Consider the following 27,103-nt stretch of genomic DNA (forward strand, 5'->3'; position numbering starts at 1 on the left):
TAATGAGAAAAAAAAAAAGCTGAAAAGTGTATGTTAACGGGTTGGAATCAGCTGCCAAATTGGCAGAATCTTAACACTCAGAACCCCATAACCTGCTGGCAGGTTTTTAAAGGCAATTTAAAAAAAAAAAAAAAAATAAAGATAATTACACCATTTCTAAGAGCCACAAAGCGTTAAAAAAAAGGAAAGAATCATCAGATTTTTAACTTTCAGAAGTACATGTTATGACTGACTTACAGTGGCCTTGCTTGACTATCATCACTGAGTTGTAACAAATATCTTTCAGATTTTATGATACTTTAATGCTTTTCCAATCTTTATGTAGACCTTATTAAAATGATTTCATGTCTGTGACCTGTAATTTGTGCTGCCCAGTCTTGGCCTGACAGTGTGGCCTGTTATCTGCTGTAGCTGCTGATACTGTGTCCATAAACAGCATCCTGTGTAAGCTATAGGTCAAGTCAGAGCGCCCACCTCTTCTCCTCCTCCAGCTGATTGAGCAGCTCCACTTTGTCTCGATCTGCTGCTTCCACCAGCGAACGTAGCTGATCCAACTTGGCCTCCATCTCCAGCGCATACTGTAACACACAGAAAGATCAGAGCCGACCTGGTCAGTGTACATGTATGTACATTGACCATGTGTGGTTTTGTACCAGCACTTTCCTATGTTTTTCTGAAAAATTATCTGCGATGAAGTCAAAAGCTTAAATCAGATTTATAACATTATAGAAGTAACAATCAAAATGAAGATGAATTGTAATGTCAGAAATATCTAACAGCTTCAAAATTAATTTTTGAAAATGTATGTAAGGACACATGCTAGACTGTCTTCTATTTTTATGGAATACCTTGCTACGTGATTGAAAAATACAAAGAGACAAGTCTGCAAACTGTGGCTTATGCAGAAATGATTATTTAATACAATACAGTATTTAAGAAAATGTCAGATCATTAAATTCAAAGCATCTGTACGTGTTTTGGAAATAAATGTTAATGCTTTTAGAAGTTTTTTTAACACATGAACACAGAAAATGCAATATCCTTTCCAGAACAAACGCATGTTAAAGTTAGATAATCTATTTTTCAATACTGAATACAGTGTCACATTTCATTTTATCATATTTGAAAACATTATAATAACGATGAAAAATGAAATGATCTGTGTTTCACTGTTTCACATCTTAAGACTGCCGTGCCTGTCAAATATTTGTTTTAGTAATTAATGTAAGTCAAAATGTCACAGTATTTGCAGCTCGTCTTTGGCACACATGATAGTAAACCACAAATCTTAAAGCAGTTTTAGAAAAAATGGAAATTCAGAACTACTTCTTAACATCTTTTGGAGAACAAAAACAAAACTTTATCAAAAAAAGGAAAGGTAAGTGGTGTTTTTTGCTAAAGTGATCTAATGGTTTATACATTTTTTCGACCTCTGTACAATGCTGATATAAAGTATTCACCCTCCTTGGAAGTGTTCCACTTTAGCTACTTCTCTGCATGGAATCATTGTCAATTTAATGTAGCTGCTTTGACAACAATTAACAAAAAAATACTCTTTCATGTCAATTTGAATACAGACTTCTAAGTAATATCAATTAAACATATAAAATGTAAAATATGCAATTGCATAAGTATTCTCCTGTAAAGTCAGTATATAGTGGATGCACCAGTTGCAGCACTGGGCCTGCACAGGTTGCACAGAGATTATGAATGAACAGTCCTTTTCAAGTCCAGCCACAAATTCTCAATTGGATTCAGATCTGGGCTCTGTCTCGACCACTCCAAAACATTCACCATATTGTCTTTAAACCACTTCTGAGCAGCTTTGACTGTACGCTTCAGGTCACTGTCTTGCTGGAAAACAAATGTTCTCCCAAATCGCAGTTCTCTTGCAAACTGAATCCGGCTGCCTTCCATAATCTCTCATACTTTGCTGCAGTTTTTTGTCAAAAACGCCAAATGAAATGAACCATTATTTAGTGTGAAAAAGCAGTAAAAGAAGAGAACGTGAAAGGGAGGTGGATACTTTTATTAGGCACCGTATGTTTCTGACCTGGTCTCGGCCTTTTCTCAGCAGGACCAGCTCCTGCTGCACCTCTCCCGCATGGCTGGTTGCTTTAGCGACTTCACACCTCTCCAGGTCTCTCTCTGCCAGCAGCTGCTCAATGTGTTGCTGCTTCTCCTTCAGAGCCTCCTGCAGCGCCGTGGTGCCCGATATCTTACGGGCGTACCGAGCAGATGTCTCTGTCAGCTGGAAAATGACACAAGCACTCATGTTTCAGTCTGTAGTGTGTCAGATGATCCACAGAAACCCACAACGGTGTCAGAAGACTGTCAGGACTTGGGCAGATAATAGCACAGAGTCTTACCAGTCCTGCTCGGCTGGGTTTGCCACTGATGGAGGAGGTGGCAGAGCTGAGGGAGCTGATGGAGGAGGCGCTGGGGCTCCTCTTGAGAGTAGACCTCCTCCGTGAACTCTTCGCCTTGGTCGGGGTGGTGCAAGGGAAGCCGATCCGAGTCACTTTGTGGACTGGAGCAAACAGACCATACCTAGGCATGCACTGGAAGTATCTGAGAAGGAGCATTCACAAACATCAGCAGGCAATATTATAAAACTAAATGGCAGGGAAAACGAGACAAACAATGATCTCATTGATGGAGATGGAGCTTCAGTAACACAATAATTGTTTTAAAGTATACAGAGTGGTGATGTCTTGGTTCTATAGTGACTCTTCAAGAGGTTCTTAGAAGGTTTGCAAGTTGAAACATTGAAAAACCAGCACCAACCCAGAACTTGCATCCAGCAAGCATTAGTAGACATTAACAGACATTACCTGGTCCCAGCTACAGCTCCATCATTCTTCCCAAGAGGTTCATCTAGTTCCACTCCACACCACTCTCCTTTGGCAAAGTCTGTCTCTCCGAGAAACCGCACCACTCCGGCCTTGGTACCACCAACCTGCACACCAAACAAATTAATTAAAATTCAGCATTCAGAAGGATGAAGCCAGCAGTTTATCCAACATGGAACGTTTACACTTTGCAAAAAAAAAAAAAAAAGTGAAATTTAGCATAGAGCACAGCTTTTATATTAGTGATCCAGCAGTCTGAGTTGGTTCAGCTTCTTACCAACACTCGGTCTCCCAGCCTCAGCTCCCTTCTGATCTTCTTCATGGAATCTGGGTCTGAGAGGTTCGACACCGACTCACTGGATGCTGCCAGTCGGTTCAGAGCACTGCTCATCTTTATGCCGGTGCCATGAGCTGAACAAAGGAAAAAGCTTTAGTTTGGTGACATGAGAAAAAAATTCGCAGGGTCTGTATTTATCAGCTGCTGCAAAATTGCTACAAAGGATCCTGCTCAAAATGAACCTGAACTCTGCTGTATCAGAAAAATCTGAGATCTAACAATGAAGCATCCCACAATGCTAAACAAGATATTCAAGTTTCTTCTGCTGATATAGGAAACCAAAATACATAAATCTTAATACTCAATATGTAATGTAGCAATAAACTTTTCACAATAATCTGGAAATAAAGCCTGGAAAGAAAGCTGTATAGCTTAAACAGAAAATAATTTTTGTCATGTGACTGTTGGTTGCATTTGAGACACTGATGGTTTCCAGTGCATCAGACAGCAGAATTTAAATTCTGTTTATTTGGTCTTTTTTTTTTTAACAAAACATGTAAAGTGATTTAAATGAAACATGATGATTTTAACCTTAGAGCTGGTTCATTTTTAGTGAGTAGTTCCAAGACCCTCGGAAAGTTGAAAATCCAAAAATGTGTTCTCTTTCTTTACAGTTCTTCTCTCTGGTAAGTAGTGTAATTTGGGCTTTATAAAAAAATAACATGCCTTTCAAATCTTCATTTATACAAAAAGGGACAGATTTTCTTCTCTGAGATGCTTGAGAAATACAGCTCCACATCTTCCAAACACAATTTTTGCTGTAAAGCTTTCCAGAAGTTACCAGTGGAGGTAGTGCCAGCAGGTGCAGACTCGCTGGTAGCAGGGGCTCCTGGTGCTGGGCTGGCCTGACCACCATTCGCCTCCTTCTCTGGCAGTGCAGTCCTTGATAACTTTGAAGGCCGTGTGAATATCCCCCGGCCGTCCTCACACTGGAAGTAGCGAACTCCCGCTACTGACCCATCGTTCTTCCCGATGGGCTCGTCCAGCACGATGCCGGCCCACTGCCCGGGAGCAAACTGTGTGCCTCCAACAAACTGCACGTAGCCGGGCTTGTTGCCATTGACCCAGACCTTCTCACCAATCTGGAAGTCTGTGTTTCCATCCTGGGTGGGGGAGGTCACACCCCCGGGAGACTTCTCAGGAGGAACTGGCTTTGGAGTTCCTGCAATCAGAATCATGTTTTCCTGAATTTATGCTACAAAGAATTACCACTGCTAATTAAACGTCTGATGTAATTTCACAATGAATTAATTAACGGTTCAGTCTATAAAACGTCAGAAAGTCATTAAAATCCTAATGTGATGTCATTAGAAGTGTTGTTTGGTATAAAAATAGTAAAAAGGTATCAAATTTATATCGTAAAACAAATACGAGCAGCAAATCTTCACATGAGAAATAACATTTTATTAAATAGTCAAAATAAAATCCTGATTTTAAACAATACAATTAACAAATTGCAAAGGATGCGATTACATAGTGTGTCCAAAGGTTTAAACTGCTGCGTCAATGATTTCAGTAAATTACTTTCACTCATTTTGCACTTCACTCTTACAGGGTTCAATGCAAAACACAATAAAAAAATCTGTGAATTTCGGTTTGCAGTTGGACACTGTTGGTTTGCAGTCACCTAAAGTGTGGAACGAAAAACTGTTGACAGTCTTTACTGCTACTTTTGAAATATGCATTCCCACTGCATTGTGTTTCCACTGGAGGAACTGGTGTATAAATAATTAAGTTCCAGTGGCATGATCTCTGCTGTGGGTCAGAGTAGGTGGGTCTCTGAAGTGATGAATTTAGTGCTGATTAGGTAAATATACTAGCATATTATGTAGCAGAAAGAGAAACAGTCTAAAGGAGTAGTGATACAGACGAATTATTTTTTTAAACTCTTAGGGAGATAGTGAGATCTTTAAAACAGTTAAAGTCTAAATTGATTAAAGCTGGTTTTGATCAGAGCTGCACAGTGGTGGTTAGCACTTTCACCTTGCAGCTAGAAGATTCCCGGCTCGTGTCACGGCACTCCTGGGATCTTCCTGCATGGAGTTTCCATGTTCTCCCTGTACATGTGTGGGTTTTCTCTGGGTACTCCGGCTTCCTCCCACAGTTCAAAAACATGCTGAGGTTAATTGGTAACTCTAAATTGTCCGAGGGAGCTGCTGAAAGTCACTCCAAAGTTGTACACAAAAGATTGGCTATATGAAGCCAAAGGGCCAAGAGTACCAGCAGGGTCGTTCAAAAGATCCTATCGACCAAACTGACCATCTCGGTCTAATTTCTTAATACACAACTTAGATGCACGGCCAGTGTGTTCAAAGACCCGCAACCACACACTTGTTGTTAGTTTGTAGTTTGTGACCAACAGCAATCAGGGTGGAGCAGCTCAAGAGATTTTACAACAGATGGACTGAAACAAAGTCCAGGCTTTGTTGTCCGTACTTTTGATACATCAGTGGACTAAGCTGCTTAATCTTCCAGGGTTTTGACCCTACTGTGGAAACACAAATAACACTGTGTTGGTGGAGCCCTGGGAAAGTTTTTGGATACTAGTTCCTTGGAAAATTGAAGTTCCTGGAACTTTCAGTGGAGAAAAATCACAAGTATTTTACTTTGAACAGTTGCTAAAAACACCACTTTGGCTTTTGACTGACATGAATATTCAAACACCTCCTGTTGAATATTAAACTATTATATGTAATATTTTATCTAATATATTGTTTTTTACTTCTCACAGACGATATGAAAGTATTATTATATCTAATGATCAAGGTAAATATGTCAAGAAAAAGCACTATATAAGTTATTATAATAACATTATCCAGACCGAGCGCTGGAGCTTGATATCATCGGGGATGTTTAGATATTAGAGCGAAACAATCCTTTCTCTTGGTTCTTATTTAAACATAAGATAACAACAACAGTATCTATGTATATTTTGATGGAATGCTAGGCAAATACTGTAGGTTTGAGTTTAACTAATGATTATATTCATTTTCAGTGAAGCAGAGGATGCCCATCACAAGCTTCCAGCGTCCACGGTGACGATGAAAGGAGTAAAAGACTGCTATAACACTTCTGTCTGAATGTTTTTCCCTTTACATAAATAAACATTTCCACTATAAAATGATGCAGAAAATAAACAAACTGGTGTATACAAATTCACAAGAAAGCAGAAAATGAAGCATTTGATGCTCTTACTCAACAACTTTGCTGAAGCACAGTTCAACAGGGCAGCAGCTCACTGCTTAAAGGATGGACTGTGTAATCAGATTGACTCCCTGCTGGGGTCTAAATGGTTAATCGGCGCAAAAAAGCACATCCTGTTTTTAACAAGGGTGCACGGCCTTCCCTGTTACTTACAAGGTCAAATTTATTTATTTATTTGACACAAAGATGCTCTCTTGGGCTTTGTTTTCATGAAACCTAATCACATCTTTAACTTTATTCCACTGCATCTTACCAGACGACGGGGACGTCCTTGTGGGCGCCCCTGATGGACGGACTATTTTGCTGGGCGGCTTCAGCCCGCTGGTCTTGGCCGGTGCACTTGTGGCTCCGTGTTTGTCCATGGTTGGGGGGGATGTGTGGGGTGTCTGGCCTGATCAAGGTGGGGGACTAGGCCTTCCCCACCACCCAATACAGTCCCAATGTGACAGAAGGGAGCTGGGAAACCAAAAACAAACATTTCATTAGAGTTGTACAAAAACACCACACTCATTAAAGACAGACACTGAAGCAATATCAGGGCTGTTTCCTATTCTAACCTTTGATCTTTAAGTTATGTTTTTCTGCTTTAGATATTAAACTCATCACAGTCAAAGTTTGCTCAGATGTTTTTGTCACATATGCTTAATTCATGCTGGTTAAGACATACACAGAGCTTCTAAAAGCAAACACAGACGTTGTGAAAAAGAGTAATATGAAGTAGGGACAATACACTTTGGACTGCTGACAATACCAACAGGTTCCAATAATAACAAATGGGACAGTCATCATTATTCTATTTATCTTTACTTTAATATAACTTTAGTATATCAGCATTGTTGCAAACTATAATTCACTCCTGACTGTTAAATTAAACTACTTTTTATTACATGTACCTCCCCAAAAAATATGGTGATTGCATTTGCAGTTATTTAAAAGAAAAAAGTTGGTGTATTGTGTCTGGAAAATGCTAAATATTTATTTAGCTGTCATTTTACAGATCCTTTTTTTTCCATTAAATTACAGCTAATACCAAGCAAAATCGTAGAAAATATATTAATTTAAATGCTGACTGTAAAAAAAAAAAAAACAGGTCAAAACTGTAAATAACACAGAAACCTGTATTTTTAAAAATAGTAATTCTTTCATGATATCCTTTTTTTCAAACAGTTTTTGAATGTTACAGTATTCCACCATTTTAAACTAGCTTTTTGGCAACTTTGCTGCCAGATTTTCACCATTATGTCTTACAGATTTTTTATTTTTTTTGGATGTTGGCATCATTGGACTCGCATTAACCTGTGGATTTATCTTCATGACAAGTTAACTAATCAGCTCGACTATAAAAGGTACAAAAGTTGTGAAAAATCCAGAAGCGACATCTTTGGATTTGTTGTTTGGTTGAAAATATAATCCAAAGATGGGATCTTTCTGCATGAAGTTTGCATGTTCTCTCTTTATATGTGTGGGTTTTCTCCAGGTACTCCAGCTTCCTCCTACAGTCCAAAAACATGCTGACGTCAATTGGTAACTCTAAATTGTCCGTAGGTGTGAATGTGAGTGTGATTGTTTGTCTCTATGTGTAGCCCTCTGATAAACTGGTGACCTGACCAGTGCGTCCCCTGTCTTCACCTTAAATCAGCTGGGATAGACTCCAGCCCCCTACGACCCTAATGAGGATTAAGCGGTGCATAGATGATGGTTGATGAACAAACTATAAATTTTTTAAAAAATTATTATAGAATTTGTCAATGTGACAAATTGGCATTTTACCATGACCTGTGTGGTCACCACAGGAAGGATAACATACTCCCAAACCTCAATACATCCAATCAACGCACCTTTTTATTATATATAAAACGAGATTGCCTAATGTATTCAGCTACCCATAGTCACTCACTACTTCAAGCCAAGAGACAAAATACGATACAAGTTTAGGAATATTCTCCCTCAAAAACATCAATTTCAACAAAGGAGTTTTCCTCCTATAATCTTCTGTAAACAAATGTGTCAGGCAGAAAACATCTGCAATCCAGTGGGCCTGAGGTAGGATCACTTTAACATGTGCTCAAAGCATCTTCACATTGTTCAGCGGCTTGAGTCTATCCCAGCTGACTTAGGGTGAAGGCAGGGGACACCCTGGACAGGTCACCAGTCTATCACAGGGCTGCATATAGAGACAAACAATCACACTCACATTCACAACTACAGACAATTTAGAATCACCAATTAACCTCAGCACATTTGCTGAGCTGGAGATGGAGCTGGAGAACCTGGAGAAAACCCACACAGGGAGAACATGCAAACTTCATGCAGAAAGATCCTGGGAAGACCGGGACGTGAACCAGGAGAATGACATAATAAAATTAAAAAAAAAAAAAAAATTTAAAAAAAAAAAAAAAAAAAAAATATATATATATATATATATATATATATATATATATATATATATATATATATGTGTGTGTGTGTGTGTGTGTGTGTGTGTGTGTGTGTATAATATAGCAATGCTTGGAAAGATAATTTACACTGTTATAAAACAGAGACAAGCATCAAATCTTCAAATTTTAGAAACTGAACCATCCTCCCTGTATGATGCTAATGATGGTATCACATGTGGCAATGCTCCATCATATGTTCTACATCTCAGGAATCACTCAGTTAATATCAAACTGAAACTTCACTGTAAAAAAAAAAAAAAAACACAAATCAAATCCCAATACCTATCACAAAAATTACAGTTGGATATTTTTTTTATCTTGAAATATTTTAGATATTTTTTGCAATAGCACTCAAAATTGCATAAATAAGCACCAGTGGAAATAATAGATGCAAATAGTTTTTGCATCTTAAATCAATAATAAATTCCATCATTAACTCATGAAATGATTTACTGGTACACAGCAATTAAACATTTCATTGTCACTACACTTGATTCATGGAGACCTATAGCACCCACCACTGCATCAGTATCTCTGAGAGCTGCCATGCTGCTCAGCAAGGCCTCAGATCATCCTCAACACCTCCTACTGGGTGTAACCCAGTCACAGCACATAGTTTATTAAAAAACTATTGAGGATCACTCGTGTAATACATCTGACATCCAGCTGAGCTCTACTGGAGTAAAAGTGCTTTACATATCTCACACTTACCAAATAAAATGTGGCTTATTTTCCCTGTCAAGCACTAAAATAAAAGCCTAGTTATGACAAACAAGATTGGATTGTTTTCCTGTAAATCTCTGCCATGGTAGACTGTAGCCCGACAGCTGCAATGCTATTCATGAAGTCATTGATTCAACATGACTTTGAACAGACAGTCACTATGTTTCACACAACAGAGACTGTGTTCAATACGAAAGCATTACACTTAAACCATTGCAGAGAGGTGTTAAGCCAATATTACTGCAGGACCCATTTTAGTTTTGTTTTTAAAAAGAATAACTTTGGTTTTTTTTTGGTTATTTTATATGCTTGTTCATTTGACTAAGCTATTTTAATTTGTTAGTTATGTATTTACCTTAAATTTTGTTTGTTTTGGTACTTCTTTGTAAGTTTTATTCATTGTGCAAGTGCAGGGGAGCACTATTGGCCCTTGATGGTGTATCAGTAGGTAGACTAGTATGTAACCAGCATGCACCAGGGCGGGCCGATGTTTTTTTACTGTCTGAATTCAACAAAAGAACAATAATAATCTGCAGTGTGATCAACAGAAAAGACTTTTCAATCTGTTTCTGTTGTTTTCGCCACAACGAAATGCCACTTTTGTATGAAATAACAGAAAGTAACAACTAACGTAAATCACAGGGATATGCGAGTAACAATGAAACTTTTTGGGGACCTTTGAGAACTCTGGAAATATTTTCCAAACAGAGCCTGGCGTTACTTATCAACTATTAAATTGATTTTCATCTACTGTGATAATCAGTTAGTTAGGTTTGAGATGTATTTATTTTTTAATCCTCTAATTGCAGATTATGAAATGTGAATATATCTTGCCTTCTTTCCTTTATGCCAATAAACTGAACATCTTTCTGATGTGAAAAAAGAGAACATTTGTCATATTGGCCTTTAAGAAACACTGACACACATTTTTCTGGCATTATACAGACCAAATAACTAATCAGTTAATTAAGACAACAAATGACAGATTAGTCAACAATTACTAGAATAATTTGCCGCATCCCTTTGTAAACAACACTTTCCTGTTTTCTGAAAGCATTTTTTTTCAAATTTCAAAGTTGTCTAGATTTAAAATGTGTAAAATATTTGCTATTTTTATATGAAATGACAGACAGAAACAATGAGTGTATCAATTTAGAGAAATATAACTAATAATAATACTTTTAGGAATCCTAGAGAACTATGGAAATATTTCCAAAACAGAGGCATCTGTTCCTAAGAACAGAGTACAGTATTTATCTTCTCAAAATCAGATCCTCAGAGGCCCCATCTTTGTCCCAGGGGCCACTCAGTGCATTGATCCACTCATGGTGTCTCACATAAGGTGTGCAGACCTTACCAACCAACACATTTTTTTAGGAGATCCTGACAAAATCATTTTCTGAACGAGGAGGAGACTCAGTTTGACTTACTGCATGTTTCTGCACTGGAATCCTTCTAACTGCATGGAGGGAGAGTCTGATGTAACGAGCAGGTAACAGGAGGAGGTTGTCAGTGGTAACATCATCTCAGCATCATATCACCCCGCCCAGGCGGTGCTCCCACACCAAAACAACCAGCACACCTACAGCTGTCAAAGCTAATCCAGGCAGCACCTCAGGGACCCACACTGCAGGTCTACATCACCCATAAATACATGCAGGAATCTGCACAGTACAGGACACACACGAGCAGACTGGTCCGTGTTGTTTATGTCTGGGCTGGGCATCTGTGGAGCCACTGGGAGAACTTAACCGCCTCGACACTTCTCTCTCAACACGTTACACGTTTTAATAAAGCACTTCAACTTGGCTGGGTGTTACGTGGCACGGTGATTTGGTTAAAGACACTCCTTGTTGTCACACTGAGTGCAGCTCTGCTCCTTCCCTGCTGGAATGCCACAGCTAGCTAGCTTCAGATTAGCAGTAAAGCACAAACTGAGGGAAAGCAGCTAACGCCCAACACAGGAGCGACTTAAAGCAAATAAAAGCACACAGCGGGGGAGAAAGTTGCTGTGGAGCTTACTTGGTCTCCTCAGGTGAACTGGTTCTCAGTGAGGGATGTCTTGGGAAGGTGCAGCGAGCCTTTCTCCGTTATTCCATGTTTTCCCAGCCCAGCCCCGGACCGACTCAGTCTGACGTCAGCCTGGGAACCCGTACTGCGTTCACGGACACAAACACCAGCTCGGACATCCGAGCTCCTCTCAGAAATCTGTATTCCCCGCCTTTTATGTTAAAGCACTTTGAGATGCATGTGCTGCATGGAAGTTTCTATACATATAAAGTATTCTAAACAGATTGTCAGTATTTCATTACTGCTAAAAGGGTCTGTCCTGTCATCGGTCTACTGTTTGTGTTATCTTGCTCGTTGTCTGTTATCTCTGGCCTGCACCCTCAGTCAAACCTGTGGAGGCAAATGGATGCCCTGCCTGAGCCTGGTTCTGCTGGAACTCTCTCTGTTCCAAGGGAATCACGCCTCTCCACTATCAGAAATAAAATACAGTAATCTATCCATCCACTGTCTATGCACCACTTAATCCTCAAGCTGACTTAGGGCGAAGGCAGGGCACACCTGGACAGGTCACCAGTCTACCACAGGGCTACAAATAGAGACAATCACACTCGTATTCTAGAGAATTTAGAATCACCAGTTAACCTGAGCATGTTTTTGGGCTGTAGGAGGAAGCCAGAGTACCCAGAGAAAACCCACGTATGCACAGGGATAATCAACAATCCACAACAAATCAAAATATCTTAAATGCGCTTTATGAGATTATAGAATTTCATAATTTTATGTTTGTATACCACATGCTTAGGATCTTATTTGTTTTTTTTGTCTTCATTATTTGTCTAATGTGACATTTGTTTTTGTAAAGAACTTTGTAACTTTTGAAAAGTGGCATACGAATGATCATTATTTGTAAACCTGAATTTAAACAAATAAACTGACTTTCAACCTATTTTGTAGGCCTTTTTTTTCTTCTCATATGAATCATCTCAAACGATTGTACAAAGCAGACAAAACTGGCTCCACCTCAACATGATGCTGTAGTAACAATGCATCAGGGTTGAAAAATAAATAATATTTAGATAAAACAATGTATCAGTCACTGTAGCCACCTTCCTCAAAAACAAATAAATAGTACTAAATTGTAACCTCACTACTTTTATCTTCTGCTGGTTGCATTTTGATTCATGATTTTTATAAAAAACATTACTATTAAAGGGCAACAGGTGTCTGATGATATAAGTTTGTTGCTTTTTCAGATTCAACAAAAAAAGGATACTTTAGTGTTTGCAGATGTTGCAGGCTGAGTAGAGGCAGTGCATCTCTCCCATAACAAAAAGCTCAAGCACAGAAAGATCACACGTGTGTTTTATCTCATTTTATCTGATGACATGAAGTGTCAGCTTTACAGTGAAGTGAAATCTCTTACAACATCAAACTGAATCATTTACAGTTAGTAATATTTCCTGAAACATGCTGAAAAGTTAAGAGCACTTGGTAGACTATAACAGCATTAGTAACACTACAGACAGGTGATGCGTTGTTAGGTCATACATATACAATGTACAGTAAACAGCAACTAAAAAAGAGAGCGGGATCCAAAGATATGTCAGAGACAAATAGACAAGAGACTAAGGAGATACCAAAGGCTGGACGACCATTTAGCAAACAGTTTGTGGTCATTTGATTAGTTGTAATATAGTCTAGAGGTTTAGGAATTTGTGCACCACTAAAGCACAATGTTGCCTGTAATGACAAGAGAACAATGTGGGTCCTGCTTTATTATCAGAGCTGAAAGAGGCTCACTGTGTCAAAACCTAGTTTCAAAGGGATACTTCACCAATTTAGTATTGCACTTTCATAAAGACGGAGTCACAGGAAGAAGAGAAAATTGTCAAAATGGCAGCAGCAGATATTGTGACCTTTACTCCCTCATATATGTCAAGCTCCAAAAACAGCTACATTTCCCATAATGCCACTAAATGACACCTTAAACAATCAAATGCACTGTGCATAGTATGAACAACAAATATAAAAAATATGCTCATTGTTTATGAAACTTCCCAGTTTTTTTTTTACAGCTGTTAGAACCTTTTTAAAGCATTTTCCAGGTCACACTGATGCATTATTTCCTCTATCTACCGTCTTATCTTCCACACAACCTTCTAGAAGTTCTCATGCTCTGAGACCTACCAAACTCAAATCAGTCAGCGCAGTAATCACTGATCACAGTTGCATGATGGGGGTTACTGCAGTCTGGATGTTGCACAAAGCACACACCCTGCTCCACTGTTTGGTGGTCAGGTGTGGATGGACAACCGAAGAACCTCTAGTGGTTTGGTGAGAGGTTTGCAGCTGAGGGGGTTCTAATCCAAACTGAGGTCTTTTACAGCATTTCAAAGTTGTCGCTCCTCTGTTTCTATTAATGCAGCCGAGGCCCAGCAGGCAAACGCCAAAGTTTTCCTTATAAGCTACTTGTCCGGACACACGGCAACAGCAGGAGTGAGGCAGATGAGGGAAATAGAAGATTCTATGAGTCCCAATTTGTCTTGGGAGACTTATTGAACATATGCTGATTGTTGTGATTGTCTGATATGTTCCGAATCCCTCTGTCATTGACACGTCAGCTTTCAAATGACTTGGTTCACAATTGGCATGAAAACTCATTTCTCGGGTACATTTTTATCTGGAGAGCTTTTGTCACTAAAACTCTTTAATATGAAAGAAAATGCTTCTCTGAGCTAAACCTGCAACCAGCTGCAGCTCCATCATGTTACTGTAACAGTAAGTTAGAAATGTGAAACAACACTGTCTCCATCAGGTTAAACTGGAAACTACAATGTTGCTTCTAGAATTTCTATCCGGGGTTTCATAACATATGACAAAGCTTTGCATCAGTTTTGATAGTATAACACCAGACTACTGGTAAAGACAGAAATATCAGTATATTCTGCTTAACTGTAAATAAAAAATAAAATGACACAATGTCAACAATAATTAAATCTTGTCCTTTGGGTAAGCACATCTTTAAAAAAGCTACAAGCAACAAGAGTCTGAGTAGAACTGAAACGGTAAGAGTTGGTGGAGCTCAACTTTATGACGTTCATTACATCAAGTGACATTGTGCTTTCATGGTACAAATGAAAACGTTTCTTTCTGCGTCAGATTCCCACAGAGTGTGAGAAAGTGAGGATTAAAATAGTGGTCCAGCAGCTGGTTTCTGTTCTGATCACAATTTGGTTTCCTATTAAATGGTCTTGATATGCAGTGGTATATAATTTACTCATATAAAGGCTAGATAAGTGATTGCATCAGGCCCAGATGGCCCTGGAGGGGAAGTGAAAGAAGTCACTGACAGTGAGGGCATGATGACTTGAGTATTGGATTGAAGTGCAACAGCATTAGTGATAGCAACCAGCAATGGCAGCAAAAAGCAACAATCAATAGATTATATTTTTGTTAACTTTTAAAAATGTTGGACTTGTGCCATTTTTGAATGACAACAAAGACAAACTGAATCACGTAAACAAAAGAGATTTCCAGAAAAAGGCACACATCAATTGAGAAGGTATGCTAAGGCAAAGAACAGTCGGTCTTTAACCAGTGAGTGGTGTCATCCACTCAGCTCTTAATATGTAACACAAATAAAAAATTAAAAAAGAACGCAAAACAAACCAGGCTCGTACATCACAGACAACTAAAAACGCAACACAATTAAAAAGATTATTACTCAAAGTTGTTGCTGCATTTACATCACGAACAACTATTTGGTTAATACAGGAAAGTGGCTCAGCGCTTTAAAAACCTGCTATAAGCTTTTTTTTTTTATACATGACAAAGTTTCCTCACAGCAGCTTTATGATCATGCATAAATGGAGAAAGTGGTGGTCGGTGAAGGAGGAGCACAGTGATGCAGTCGCCTCTAGTTGTGGTAGAGGCGTATGCGTTGGGATATGTTGCTGCGACACAGAGGGCAGTTCTGCAGCGCGTCGCTACAGACCTGACAACAGCATACATGACCGCATGGCAGGAAGATGACCTGAGACTGCAGAGAGGGAGAGATAAGACACAGTCAGCCATCTTTATGATGCATACATGTATGGTTTAACTCTCTGAGCTCCAAAACCTGCCAGCAGGTTTGAAGGGATGCTATCTTAAAAAATTTATCAAAGTTATCACATTAATTGGAGCAAGGAAGAGCATTAACAAAAAGAATCATCAGATTTTCAACTTTCCAACAGTCAATGAACTCATCTGTGACACACCAATGTGTAGGAAAAATAAACCAAATTTAAACTTCATGATATTTGGCTCAAATCATTCTTCATGCCTCATTCAGATTTGTTCCAAAAATTAACCATCTGCACAAGATTCTGTAAAAGAAACAAACAATTGTGCCTGTTGGTGCAACCAAGACGACAAAAGGGACTCGGCTGCGACTAACGGTCACATGACAAAAATTCCAGGGCTTTTTGATTGAAGTGCAGACACACCTGTGGGCACTTGGAAACATGTTAGACGTGTTGATTCCAGGAGTTTCCAATCTTCTCAAAATAGAGTCATTTTATGATTTATAGCATTATAACTTCATTATACAGTACAAAAGACATGTCTGAGTTCTCTCTGCTTCTAGCCATGGTTGTGCTGTTCCCATAGAGAGATAATGACATGTTCAGAAAGTGTCGTTTGAGGTACAAACAAAGCAGGACCCCGGACAGAACTTTGGGAAAAGGTACTGCATTTACATAACATACATATTACACATTAGACATTCTGAGTAATGAAAATATTACACCTGATCTGAGCTTTTTTTTTCAAAATATAGTATTTATTATTACTAGAACTATAGTGACTACTTTCTGGTTTTGCTGCTGTTCTTACCCCAGTCTCCATGCAGACCACACACTCAGAGCTCCCTGGTCCCTCAACAGGAGTGGGTGCAGAGGGGGTGACGGGGGTCCCTGGGGTGAGCGGCGGGCTGGGCATCTGGATGCTCGAGGTGGTGGGAAGAGGAGAAGGTAAGGATGGGGAAGGAGCTGAGGGAGCTACGACTTCTGCTTCCTCCTCCGTTTCGACAGCCTTACAAGCTCCTGCTGGAAGACGACAGCAAGAGGTTAGACAAAATAAGACAAGACAAGATAAGCCTTTATTAATGCCACAGTGGGGAAATTTGCAGTGCCACAGTAGCAAAAGATAGTACAGAAATTTAGGAAATGTAGTACAAAACTAAAAATAAACCAACATATACATAAGTGCTAGTTAAAGAAACAACAGTGTTGCACATATCAGTGGTACAGATTCTTTCATGAATAGGAATACTGAGAGGTTACAATCATGAACACAAATTTTAAAAAAATCAATGCCTTGCACGAGTTTCATTGCTCCAAAGATAATCTTCCACACCTAACACAAAAAATATATTTATATGTAATTCATTCTTAGAGCTGACAAGTTTTCTGTGTCTTCACTTATCCTTCTTGGATTCCAGCTTTGGAGGGAACCCTTCAATCACAAGGAAGACATATTTTTTGCTTTTTTGTATGTTCTGTTTTGAAGGGAACTGCATTCATAACAAACATAAAAAAAGGAAATGGAAAACATTAGGTATATTGCTGTGTGTTGGCCAGTAACAGACAATAACTTACTAAGCAAAACAAGCCACAATAAAAAAGGGAACAATTAATAATTTCTTAAAACATAAATATATTTTATTCATATTTTAAATGGGCACCAAATGGGCCTGCTGTCAAGTGCTGGTGGCCAAAAGCTTAAGGATGCCATGTCCTGCCCTTGCCCAGTCGCTTGTGGGTTGATCGTATTCGGGAAGGAACCTCATCAGTTTTGCATCATTTGCATGAGGGTGAAGCACACCAAGACATCAGTGGAAGATCCTGATTCTTGCAAGCACTGATGCTGGTTCGAATTTGGAAGCATCGTTTACCAGTGTCTGCCCCTTCTAAAGACAACCTCTGTCTCTTTGACACCACGGCAAAGCCCAGGATGAGCCTGGCTCAGCCGGTGGATGCTGGAGGCACATTGTTAGAAATCAAGGCACAGCATTTCCCGCCTCCATGCATTAAGCTCCTCGAACTCAGGACAGAATAATATTAACCTGGATCTCTTTGACGATATTAACAATGGGGATGACGAGGATGTCTTTTTTTCTCCAACGCAAGCGCTGCACCCTGGCAGCTTTATGGCAGCAAGGCTCAGCCCTTTCCTGTGCACCATGAGGTCAATTTGCAGAGAGAGATTTACATGGTGAAAAACCATGCCTTTTCATCAGGGTCTTGCAAAGCCGCTCATACTAGCTGCTTGATGTTACTGTGACAAATCCTTACACAGAGTCCCTGTCAAAAGGTATTTTGGCCTGGATGTTCCCAACAGTGAAGTTCTGGGGCTCACTGATCCACTTAAAGTGGAGCAGCCAGGGATATATCATCCCCATCCCCGGTGCAGTCTCATACTAAAACATGTAATTGCCAAGTCTGCCCACGAAGCAAAAACATAATGGCTTCACTGTAAAAATGTGGGATGTCTACATTTGTTTTGGCTTATTGCTTTCTTTTGGTCTGCGTGCACACTTTTACTTTACACATTAAAAAGCTTAATCCACTAATTTCGCATTATACATTTTAAAAAGTAGCTGATTGTCCTTTATTTGCCTCGATATCAACTAAAATTAGCCATGCAATGTGATAACTTAGATTGTATTAATAAAGCACAGCAGAACGACAGTGCATTCTGTCTTTTCAATGAATGCAGATGTGCTTCCAGATCAATGACATCATCTTTGAATAACTGTAGGAGGCAGATGCTAGCATGTAGAGACTGTATTTACCAGACAACAGCCAAAAGTTGGATTTAGCTGTCTAGTGAAAAACATTCTGACAGGCTGCATTTTTGTGGTGAGGTCCAAGATGCAGCATTGGTTATGATCCATTACAAACACTACGTAAGGTCAATTACCACACTTGGCACCCAAATTCAGTCCTTGTGCCCTGTGTCTCTCGGGTTTGGCTACATCAAGTTGAGATCATATAGTTTATATCCAGCATTAAAAAGGTTTAGTTTCAAATTGTTTCACTGCATCTTTGAATTGTCTTTCACTATCAGCTGTTCAGCCAACTGTAAATATCAGTAGCCTGTAAGAATGGTTCCAGACAAACACATTTTAATTTGATTAGCAGACTACCAAATCAAACTCCAGGCTTCCAAACTGGTCCTCACTGCTGCTGCAGTTTGTGTTTAGCATGCTACATGCTATTGCGTTTGTTGAGATGCACATGTGATCAGCATGGAAACAGTGGATTTCTATGCTTTGAAAATTTACACGCCAGAATACAGATGGCCCAACAGGTAGTAGTTTGTGTGTGATGTACCTTCAGGTTGGCGTTCCCGGGCCCAGTTCAGGAGAGCTTTCTGGATTCCTACTTCACTAATGCCAAGCTGAAAACAGAGAAATGAATAAAGATGGTTATTCAGATTCAATAATAGGTAAACCTGCATGAATTATTTTTGGTATAGAAAGCTATTGACAGAGATATGCTAAACATTTTAGCAGGTAGTTGTCGTATTCAGCAGGCATGGAGCAATAATATTCCCTGTTTATACTCTGCTTTGGTCCTTGGGCGACCCATGAACAGGGGCTATAGTCCCCGACGCAGTGGCCATGGTTCGAAGTGGCCATTTGTTGCATGTCATCCCCCCACTCTTCTCCCCATCTTTCCTGTGTCTCTCTCCACTATCCTATATAATAAATGCTAAAAAGGCCAGAAAAATTACTTTAAAAGACTCTGCTTTGGTCCTCAATATCTCATGAGGCAAATATCTGGCCATGTTGCTGCTAAATGCTCTTCTCTGTACAGCAGCTGGCCTCTAACTGTGTCTGTTTGCTGGTTGCTGATGGGCCGGTCATGTACAGTGAGCTTTTAAAGCTTTTTCTTAAAAACACATCTCCCGGCTGCAGCCAGAAACAATGCTGACAGCTGTGAAAGTGAGCAAGAAGAGTAAAGGCATAGGCCAGAAAATCAAAACATTGAGCTGAGAGATGCTCTAAAGCCCGACAGAGCTGATGAATGTAGACATTTGATTCATTATTGCTATTAACAATTTTTTGGTGCTTTAAAAAGGGTGGCTAATTGTGATTTCACTGATGGACTTGAAGTCTGGAAATCTGTAATTCCAGCTTTTGTGGGAACAAAAAATGGCCATCTTGGAGACTAAATAATGAAGAGAAAAAAAGAAATTCTGTCTTGCTATCAGGCTAGTTTCACAGTGGACATAATCCTGCATTTAAACACTTTATTATGAATGAGTACTGATGATCTGTGTTGATGATAGTGGAGAGGGTGCTCTACTCTTCAACAGATGCTGGTGCAGAAATTCAAGCTAACATCACTTTTCAATGGGCTGGTATTGGCAGGTAGGACAGCTGATGTTAAAACTGAACGTTGCGTGGTTAAACATCTAACTGATGGGGGCCCAGATAGCTCAATTGGTTGAGCGGGCAACCCATGAACAGCGGCTAGTCCCTGATGTGGTAGGGATGTTTTCGTGAACAGACCTTCTTGAGGTCAGAGGACTTCATGTGGCGAAGCGCTTCAGTTGTCACTCGATGATGGGCCAGAATGGGCAGGTAGTGCTGCGCCGACAGTCTGCACAGCAGGTTGACCAAATCCTTCTCCACACCAGCCTCCTGCGGTAAGATCACAGTTTTAGAACAACATACTCATCTTTCAGATGCTGTGCGTGTTGATCCTGCTCTGCTCTGTACCGTACCTGCATGCGTAGTGTCAGGGGCTTAGCATCCAACAGTCTCTGGTATTGTATCATCCAGTAGTTCTGTTGGTTGGACTCAGACTTCAGCTCCATCTCCGCCTGGAAAACACAAAGTGATTCGTCCATATTCCGTTGACACCTGAGCAATCTCTGCCTCCAGAACAGCACAACTTGATGCCATGAAACAAAGGAGTCATTCTCTAATCAGTGACGTCAGTGCTTTTTCCCTATTTTTTAAGTACCATCAGTTTTTCTGATTTTACAGTGTATGAGGCTCTATTTCACAGCAAAAGAAAGGGAAAATAGGTAACTACTGATGTGTTTCCTCACCAGAACCTGCCGGAGTTCCTGCTCTCTCTGGTCCCTCTGCTTCAGCAGCTGCTGCAGTAAGTCACTGAGAGCTGTGCGCTGGTCCACCAGAACCTCCTGCACACAGAGGCGAAGTGACAATACACACTCATCAGTAAATGCTGTCTGAATACTGATAACAAGCTTTTATCGTGCAGTTGTAGTAAGAAATCAAGATCACCATCCCTCTCTCATTTTCCTATCTGAAAGCAGCTCAAAATGCACACGGTACCATCACCAAAATACAAGTAGCAAAAACAGAAGAGTGGGAAATCCATCGTCTGCAGCATTGTTTACCAGCTTTGTTTCATTTTTCTACATGGAAAATCTAAGTTTAGTACTTTACTTTAGAGTGTTTTCATGCTAACATTTGCTATTTACCCTACAAACACAAAGTAAAGCTCAAGCTGATGGCATGCCATTTGTTTAGAAGGTGTATTTTTATAATAAACTTCCAACATACAGAGCAATCCAATTACCCATCATTAAAGCAGCCATGTGTGGGTTTCAGGCTTGACAAAGCTGAGCACAGCCACTTCAGCTATACTACCAAAAATATAAATGAAACATGTGATGTTTTATTAAAATCTATGTATGATTTTGAATAAGTATTTATTCCAACACATGGCATCTTGACAACAGAATGGATGTTAACCAACCAAGTTTGCAATATGTTGAAAGTTATAATGGTAGATGCAGAGTAGGGTCACAGATTAGAAATCAGTAAGCTCTGTTCGCAGCCCTCCTCCTTCTCTTCATCACCTACCTCCTTCCTCTTGGCAATATCTTCCGTAAACACAAGATTAATTTTCACTGTTACATGGATGACACCCAGCTCTACCTATCCAGCAAATCCAACTCTACACTCCCACCCTCCTCCCTCACCAACTGCCTACCTGAAATAAAATCCTGGTTCACCTCAAACCTCCTAAAACTAAACAATGACAAAACAGAGATTCTTCTCATTGGCACAAAATCTATACTATCCAAAATTGACAGTTTTTCCCTCACTGTTGACAGCTCCTCAGTTTCTCTCTTCCCTCAGGTTAAGAGTCTGGATGTCATCTTCGATTTCCTTCCAATCTCACATCAATAACATCACCCAGTCTGCATATTTCCACCTCCGCAACATCAATCGTCTCCGTCCCTCCCTCACCCCTCATACCACTCCTATTCTTAACCACAGTCTCGTCACTTCCCACATCGACTACTGTATCTCTCTCGTCTTCGGTCTTCCTCACAAATCCTTCCATAATCTTCAACTGGTCCAGAACCCAGCCGCTCGCAACATCTCCAAAACCCCTCATGTCATCACGACTCCTGTCCTATAGCAACTCCATTGGCTCCCTGTCAAATCCAGAATTGAATTCAAAATCCACCTGTATTCATTCAAGGCCATCCACAACCTCGCCTCTCCCTATCTGTTTGATCTCCTCCACCCGCTCGCTCAGATCCTCTTCCTCCATCCACCTCACAGTGCCCTCCGTCCACCTCAGCACCACGGGGAACGTGGCTTTCAGCCGCTCTGCTCCAGAACTCACTCCTACCGGGCATCTGTAACATTGACTCTCTGCCTCTCTTCAAATCCAGACTCAGAACTCACCTGTTGAAAACTATCTATTCTCTGTAATTGCCTTTCTTGTATGTATAGTTTTTATCTGTTCTGTTGTAATTGTTTTTCCTATAAAGCGACCTTGATCAAGAAAGGCACTATTACACTATACACTAATGTATTAGCCTTTCATTATTATTATTAAGTCAACCATGTGTGATACATGGAGTTAATGTGGTTGTAATATTGCCCCATTTTTCCGGAAGGATTTGGCAAATTTGGTGACTGTTATGAAAATGTACTGTATTATTATTATGATTTCATGTACCATTCTCTGTATGATACTGAACTTGTGGGAAACTACTGAGAACTCCAAGGCCGTGCGAACTGATAAGGCTCACCAACTGTCTGTGCGACTACAGGAACTCACTCCCACTTAGCTCCACCACACCACAAGGTGTTCTTTGTTCTAAATATTAATATTGTATGTTCGTTAGATGGCGATTGCGCAACAGCTCATGCAAACACCTGTCTATGAAGCTTGTGTGTAACCTACAGTCCTTAATCATTTGCTCAGAGACTCAGAGACTCTGTTCTGTGCATATTGTTTCACTTGCTGCAAATAAAGAATTTGACTTGAACAAGACAACTGAGTGTTATTAGGACCAGTTAGGACTCCACTAGAGAAGAAATTTCCCAACAGTGACATTTTGGGAGACAACAATATGTTGTCTATCCAGAGCATCCTACAGAAGGTTGATGACATGTCTAAAGAGTGTGCAGGTCGTAGATGGACTGGAACACTTCAGCTGCTGGAGGGACAGTGCATATGTATTCTGGAGACATGAGGTTACACATTGAAAAGTCAAGTGATGGCAGAAAATGGACAAGGTAACCATAAGTGTGCGGGTTTCATCTTGATATTGATGAGCATTGATATTGTCATTAATAAAATGCAGAGATGCTCCTTGTCCATGATAAACAGTATCCCTGCCCACACCATCAGTCTTCTGTCTCTTTGGGCCACTGTCTGAACAATCTTGACACCTGCATAGCATTCCCCTGTACCACATCAATTTCACTGTCTGCCATTTGCTCTATAGAGCTGAAAATGAGATTCATCAGTGAAAAAGACTCTCCTCGATCTTGCTACTATCCAGTGAATGTGAGCAATGCCTACTGGGGCCACTTACACTGCTGTTCTACCACTAAATTAAGACCTTGGTGTGGACAAAAAGATCACAAACCAGCTTCGCTCAGGCAGTTCCTCACAGTCTGACCAGATATTCTCTGCTTGAGTACATCAACAACTTCATCAGCGTCTCCGTAGCCGATCTCACATAATTTCACAGATGTATGTGACAGTCCTGGGTTTAGGTGATGACACATGTTTTGCAGTCATGTGGCAGATGCAACGCTGTCTGAAACATTTTCTTAGATGACAAATGTGAACATTCAAGTGCCTGACTCCAACTCATTCTCTTCTTTCTTATTTTTTGCTGTACTTGTTTTTACAAAAGGTTAAAATAATACATTCAGTCAAGTTTGTAGCTGCCACATTTACCTCAGTCTCTCTACTGAATTGATGTATTTGATGCTGCTTTACTTCTGAGTGCAGTGCATACAATGCTAAATTGTTACAATGGAGCAATGACATGGAAATAACCAAAAGAAAAAGAAAAAAATAAACAAATCAATGTGGGAAGGCAAAAAAAGAAGGTGGTGACACCCACCTGCAGGTTCTCAGCATCCAGATTGCGTCTTTTAATCTCCAGTTTAGTCAGCTGCATTAATTCACCCTCTATGAGCTTGATCTGGAGACAGTGGAGAAGCAGACATGAAGCTAGCAGGGAGAGGGGACATGCTGCTGAACGCAAAGTCAGGGTGAAAAACATTGGTAATGAGCTGGTGAAATGAATTTCTGTCTTGTTACAATAATACACAGGGTTCTGTGGGCACCCAGTGGCTCTACCAGAATCAGAATCAGAATCAGGATGAGTTTTATTGCCATTGTTCATGAGGTTCACAAACGAGGAATTTGACTCGGTGCAATGCTGCTACATTAAACATTTAACAAATAGTAGAGATAAAAATAAAGTAAATACTATAATAAAAGCTAACATCTATATTAAAGATAAAAGTAAAGTAAATACTATAATAATAGCTAACATCTATATTAAAGATAAAAATAAAGTAAATACTATAATAAAAGCTAACATCTATATTGAAGATAAAAATAAAGTAAATACTATAATAAAAACTAACATCTAAGTACACTGTACAACAAAAAAGTGACTAAGTGACATCAACAAAGTGACAGAGTGACATTGTTTTGGGGATGAAAATAATAAAAAAATCAACAAGAACATTTTTGTTAGTATGAGTACAAATTAATTAGATTATGTGCAGGCTGCGGGAAAAACAAGAGAAAGAAAAAGGCAATAATGCTCTGTGGCGGCAGTCTGTGTTTTCATCTTTACCAGGATCATTTTACCAATCCAAACAGTGATTTGCTTAAACCTTCATTAACCGAGTCTTTGGCCACTTAGCAGCAGTGGAAACAGGCTGTAAACACATCACTAAGGTATCTATCACCCGTCCACACATACCTGGTTGCGAATGTAGCCATGTACAGCATCTTTCTGCAGCTGCAGGGCCTGGAATGCCGCTTTCTGCATCTCCTCCTGCAAAGGAAAATCAGACAACACAGCAGTTCACAGAGTCTGGCTGCTTAAACAAGCTCTTAGGACAATGAAGCCATATCAAAGGACCACTTACCTCCTGTAAGATATGGGCAATGGCTTTAGATTTGTCTAACACTTGGAGGGACAGCATCTTGTCAAATTTCCTGTCCAAACTCTCCATACTGTTAAAGGACAAGGGAGAAGCAATTACAATATATTTCTCACAACTATGATTTGTTACGTCCACACTACAGACTGTATAAAAGATGGATGTAGAAATCCTGACAACACCTATTGATTTGACTACTGTTTTGAAGCCTTCAGTTTGGACCTGGCCATCACTATATTGTTTTTTTGAAACTAGAACTGACAAGTGAAGGAGGGTCTGACTGAGAACTCCAGGACACCATGAGACACTGACAAGGTGGCGACTCTTCAATCCTAAGGTATCCTGCCCTAAAACATATCTTACCTTATCTATACTCATATTAGAAACACAACTGACAAAATTAACACCATGCTTTATTCAAAAAAAAAAAAAAAGTTGAAATTACTGATTGAGACCAGCAGCTCATTCGGAAAATGTTCACTAAGGTACCTGATGACGGTTTCTAATGAACTTCTGTGTGTCTATCTACTTCTAGCTGCTTTCTTTTTGAAACCAGAGAAGTCGCCTCATGCCAGTTGTTAGAAAATAATGCAGATGTAAATCACTTCCTTGCTGGCTTCCCTTTTCAGACGTAGGGGCTACATCAATCTTTTATATAACGGTAAAGTTCCACATAAGTGTGATCTGTGCGTGCATTGGTGAGAGTGCATGTTTAACCTCCTGCAGGCCTCAGACACCAGGCTCCTTCTGCGACAGTCACTGGCCTCTTGGAAGATGCTCATCGCACAGCTGTCTGACAGCATCTTCTGCATGGCCGCTAAAAACAGAGGAAAGGGAAAAGAAAAGTGGAGAAACAGTTTGGAGGAAAACAAAAATGTTGCAAGGAAATGGAAAGACAACAATAAAAGCAGTGTTTGACCCATAAAGGTTTTATGGAAATATTTTGACCAAATTTGCTTCATCATATAACTGATTTGTTTTACTCTATTAAAACATGCTTGTGAAGATCATATATACAAATCAATGAGCACTTCAAACATTCCTCCACAGATTTGGCGCAAAGAAACATTGTAAAAATTTAGTTTTTAACCCAAAAACTTGTGTTATCCATGATCCCAGCTTTTGCATGTTTTACTTAATAATATATGTAAGCGCCTAAAAAAATACACAAATATGAGATGGTTAGTCATTTAAAATTTGGTGAATTGAGGCGAAATGACTCATATATATTAAAATATTTTTGTGCTTTTATATCCTTCTAAAAGAGAGCCTGCTCTCAGTGGCCCTCAATGTTTAGAATAAAGTAAAACACTAAATAAATAAATAAATGTGTGCAAATGACCATGTACACATAGCCCTAATTGTAGCATGCATAGCAACTTGTGCTTGTCCACTGTTGCCTATCTACGCGAAAACAATGAATGGGCTTTAAGTGACTATTGGATCATTTATTTAACTCATCTAATTACATTATTACTCCACCAAGGAACACAGCAGAGTTATCATGATCGGTGTGTGTTTGTCTGTTTGTCTGCCTGTTAGCAACATTATTGAAAAACGGACTAACGGATTTGGATGAAATTTTCAGGGAAGGTCAGAAATGACAGAAGGACCAAGTGACTAGATCTTGGCAGTGATGCGGCTTATAGTCTGGATCCACGGATTTGTTAAAGATTTCTGTATATAGTGATTTCTGTGAGATAGTGGCATGGCGTCACTGTAACTATGACAACAAGTGAACACTATGTCAGCTACCTGCTGACAATCACATGATTGCAATCCTACTACAAATTGACCGCTGCAGACCACGAATTTTTAAAAGATTTCATCCATTGAACAACATACGACTGAGCAGCCTTGGCAGAGTACTGCACTCTCAGAATGCTCTTCTTGTTTAAAATGCTATTAGCTTATTTGCATATACTGCATACTATACATGCAATGCATTAAGGTTAAAGTTCCCAGAAATCCTGCTTCATAATGGAGGTAGTTCTGCATCGCTCTTGATGGAAGGCACATCTAAAATGTGTTGTAATTCCTACACCATTCATCCGATGTGCTGCAAGTCTGC

General features: G+C 39.7%; 2 protein-coding genes across 5 annotated transcripts in view; both read right to left on the reverse strand.

Annotated features, from left to right (window-relative positions):
- Window positions 1-12,236, reverse strand: part of clip1b (CAP-GLY domain containing linker protein 1b) — a 57,473-nt gene extending 45,237 nt beyond the window's left edge. The window contains exons 1-8 of one of the 2 annotated variants that reach the window (XM_023276788.3): window positions 11,577-12,236; window positions 6,647-6,849; window positions 3,971-4,351; window positions 3,130-3,263; window positions 2,835-2,959; window positions 2,370-2,571; window positions 2,054-2,251; window positions 475-578 (exon numbers count right to left, since the gene is read on the reverse strand). In XM_023276788.3, the coding sequence (XP_023132556.2) occupies window positions 475-578; window positions 2,054-2,251; window positions 2,370-2,571; window positions 2,835-2,959; window positions 3,130-3,263; window positions 3,971-4,351; window positions 6,647-6,755 (1,253 nt within the window). In that variant the 5' untranslated portion in view covers window positions 6,756-6,849; window positions 11,577-12,236. The remainder of the gene's footprint in view (window positions 1-474; window positions 579-2,053; window positions 2,252-2,369; window positions 2,572-2,834; window positions 2,960-3,129; window positions 3,264-3,970; window positions 4,352-6,646; window positions 6,850-11,576) is intronic. The other variant, XM_023276789.3, reaches the window with a different exon arrangement.
- A 685-nt stretch (window positions 12,237-12,921) lies between these two features.
- Window positions 12,922-27,103, reverse strand: part of lrsam1 (leucine rich repeat and sterile alpha motif containing 1) — a 34,107-nt gene continuing 19,925 nt past the window's right edge. For 2 of the 3 annotated variants that reach the window (XM_023276805.3, XM_023276804.3), the window contains exons 16-25: window positions 25,750-25,849; window positions 25,018-25,105; window positions 24,849-24,923; window positions 23,973-24,053; window positions 20,670-20,765; window positions 20,340-20,438; window positions 20,125-20,256; window positions 18,941-19,007; window positions 16,440-16,651; window positions 12,922-15,603 (exon numbers count right to left, since the gene is read on the reverse strand). In XM_023276805.3, the coding sequence (XP_023132573.2) occupies window positions 15,481-15,603; window positions 16,440-16,651; window positions 18,941-19,007; window positions 20,125-20,256; window positions 20,340-20,438; window positions 20,670-20,765; window positions 23,973-24,053; window positions 24,849-24,923; window positions 25,018-25,105; window positions 25,750-25,849 (1,073 nt within the window). In that variant the 3' untranslated portion in view covers window positions 12,922-15,480. The remainder of the gene's footprint in view (window positions 15,604-16,439; window positions 16,652-18,940; window positions 19,008-20,124; window positions 20,257-20,339; window positions 20,439-20,669; window positions 20,766-23,972; window positions 24,054-24,848; window positions 24,924-25,017; window positions 25,106-25,749; window positions 25,850-27,103) is intronic. The other variant, XM_023276806.3, reaches the window with a different exon arrangement.

The sequence above is a fragment of the Amphiprion ocellaris genome, chromosome 17, assembly GCF_022539595.1.
Source record: "Amphiprion ocellaris isolate individual 3 ecotype Okinawa chromosome 17, ASM2253959v1, whole genome shotgun sequence".
NCBI lineage: Eukaryota > Metazoa > Chordata > Actinopteri > Pomacentridae > Amphiprion > Amphiprion ocellaris.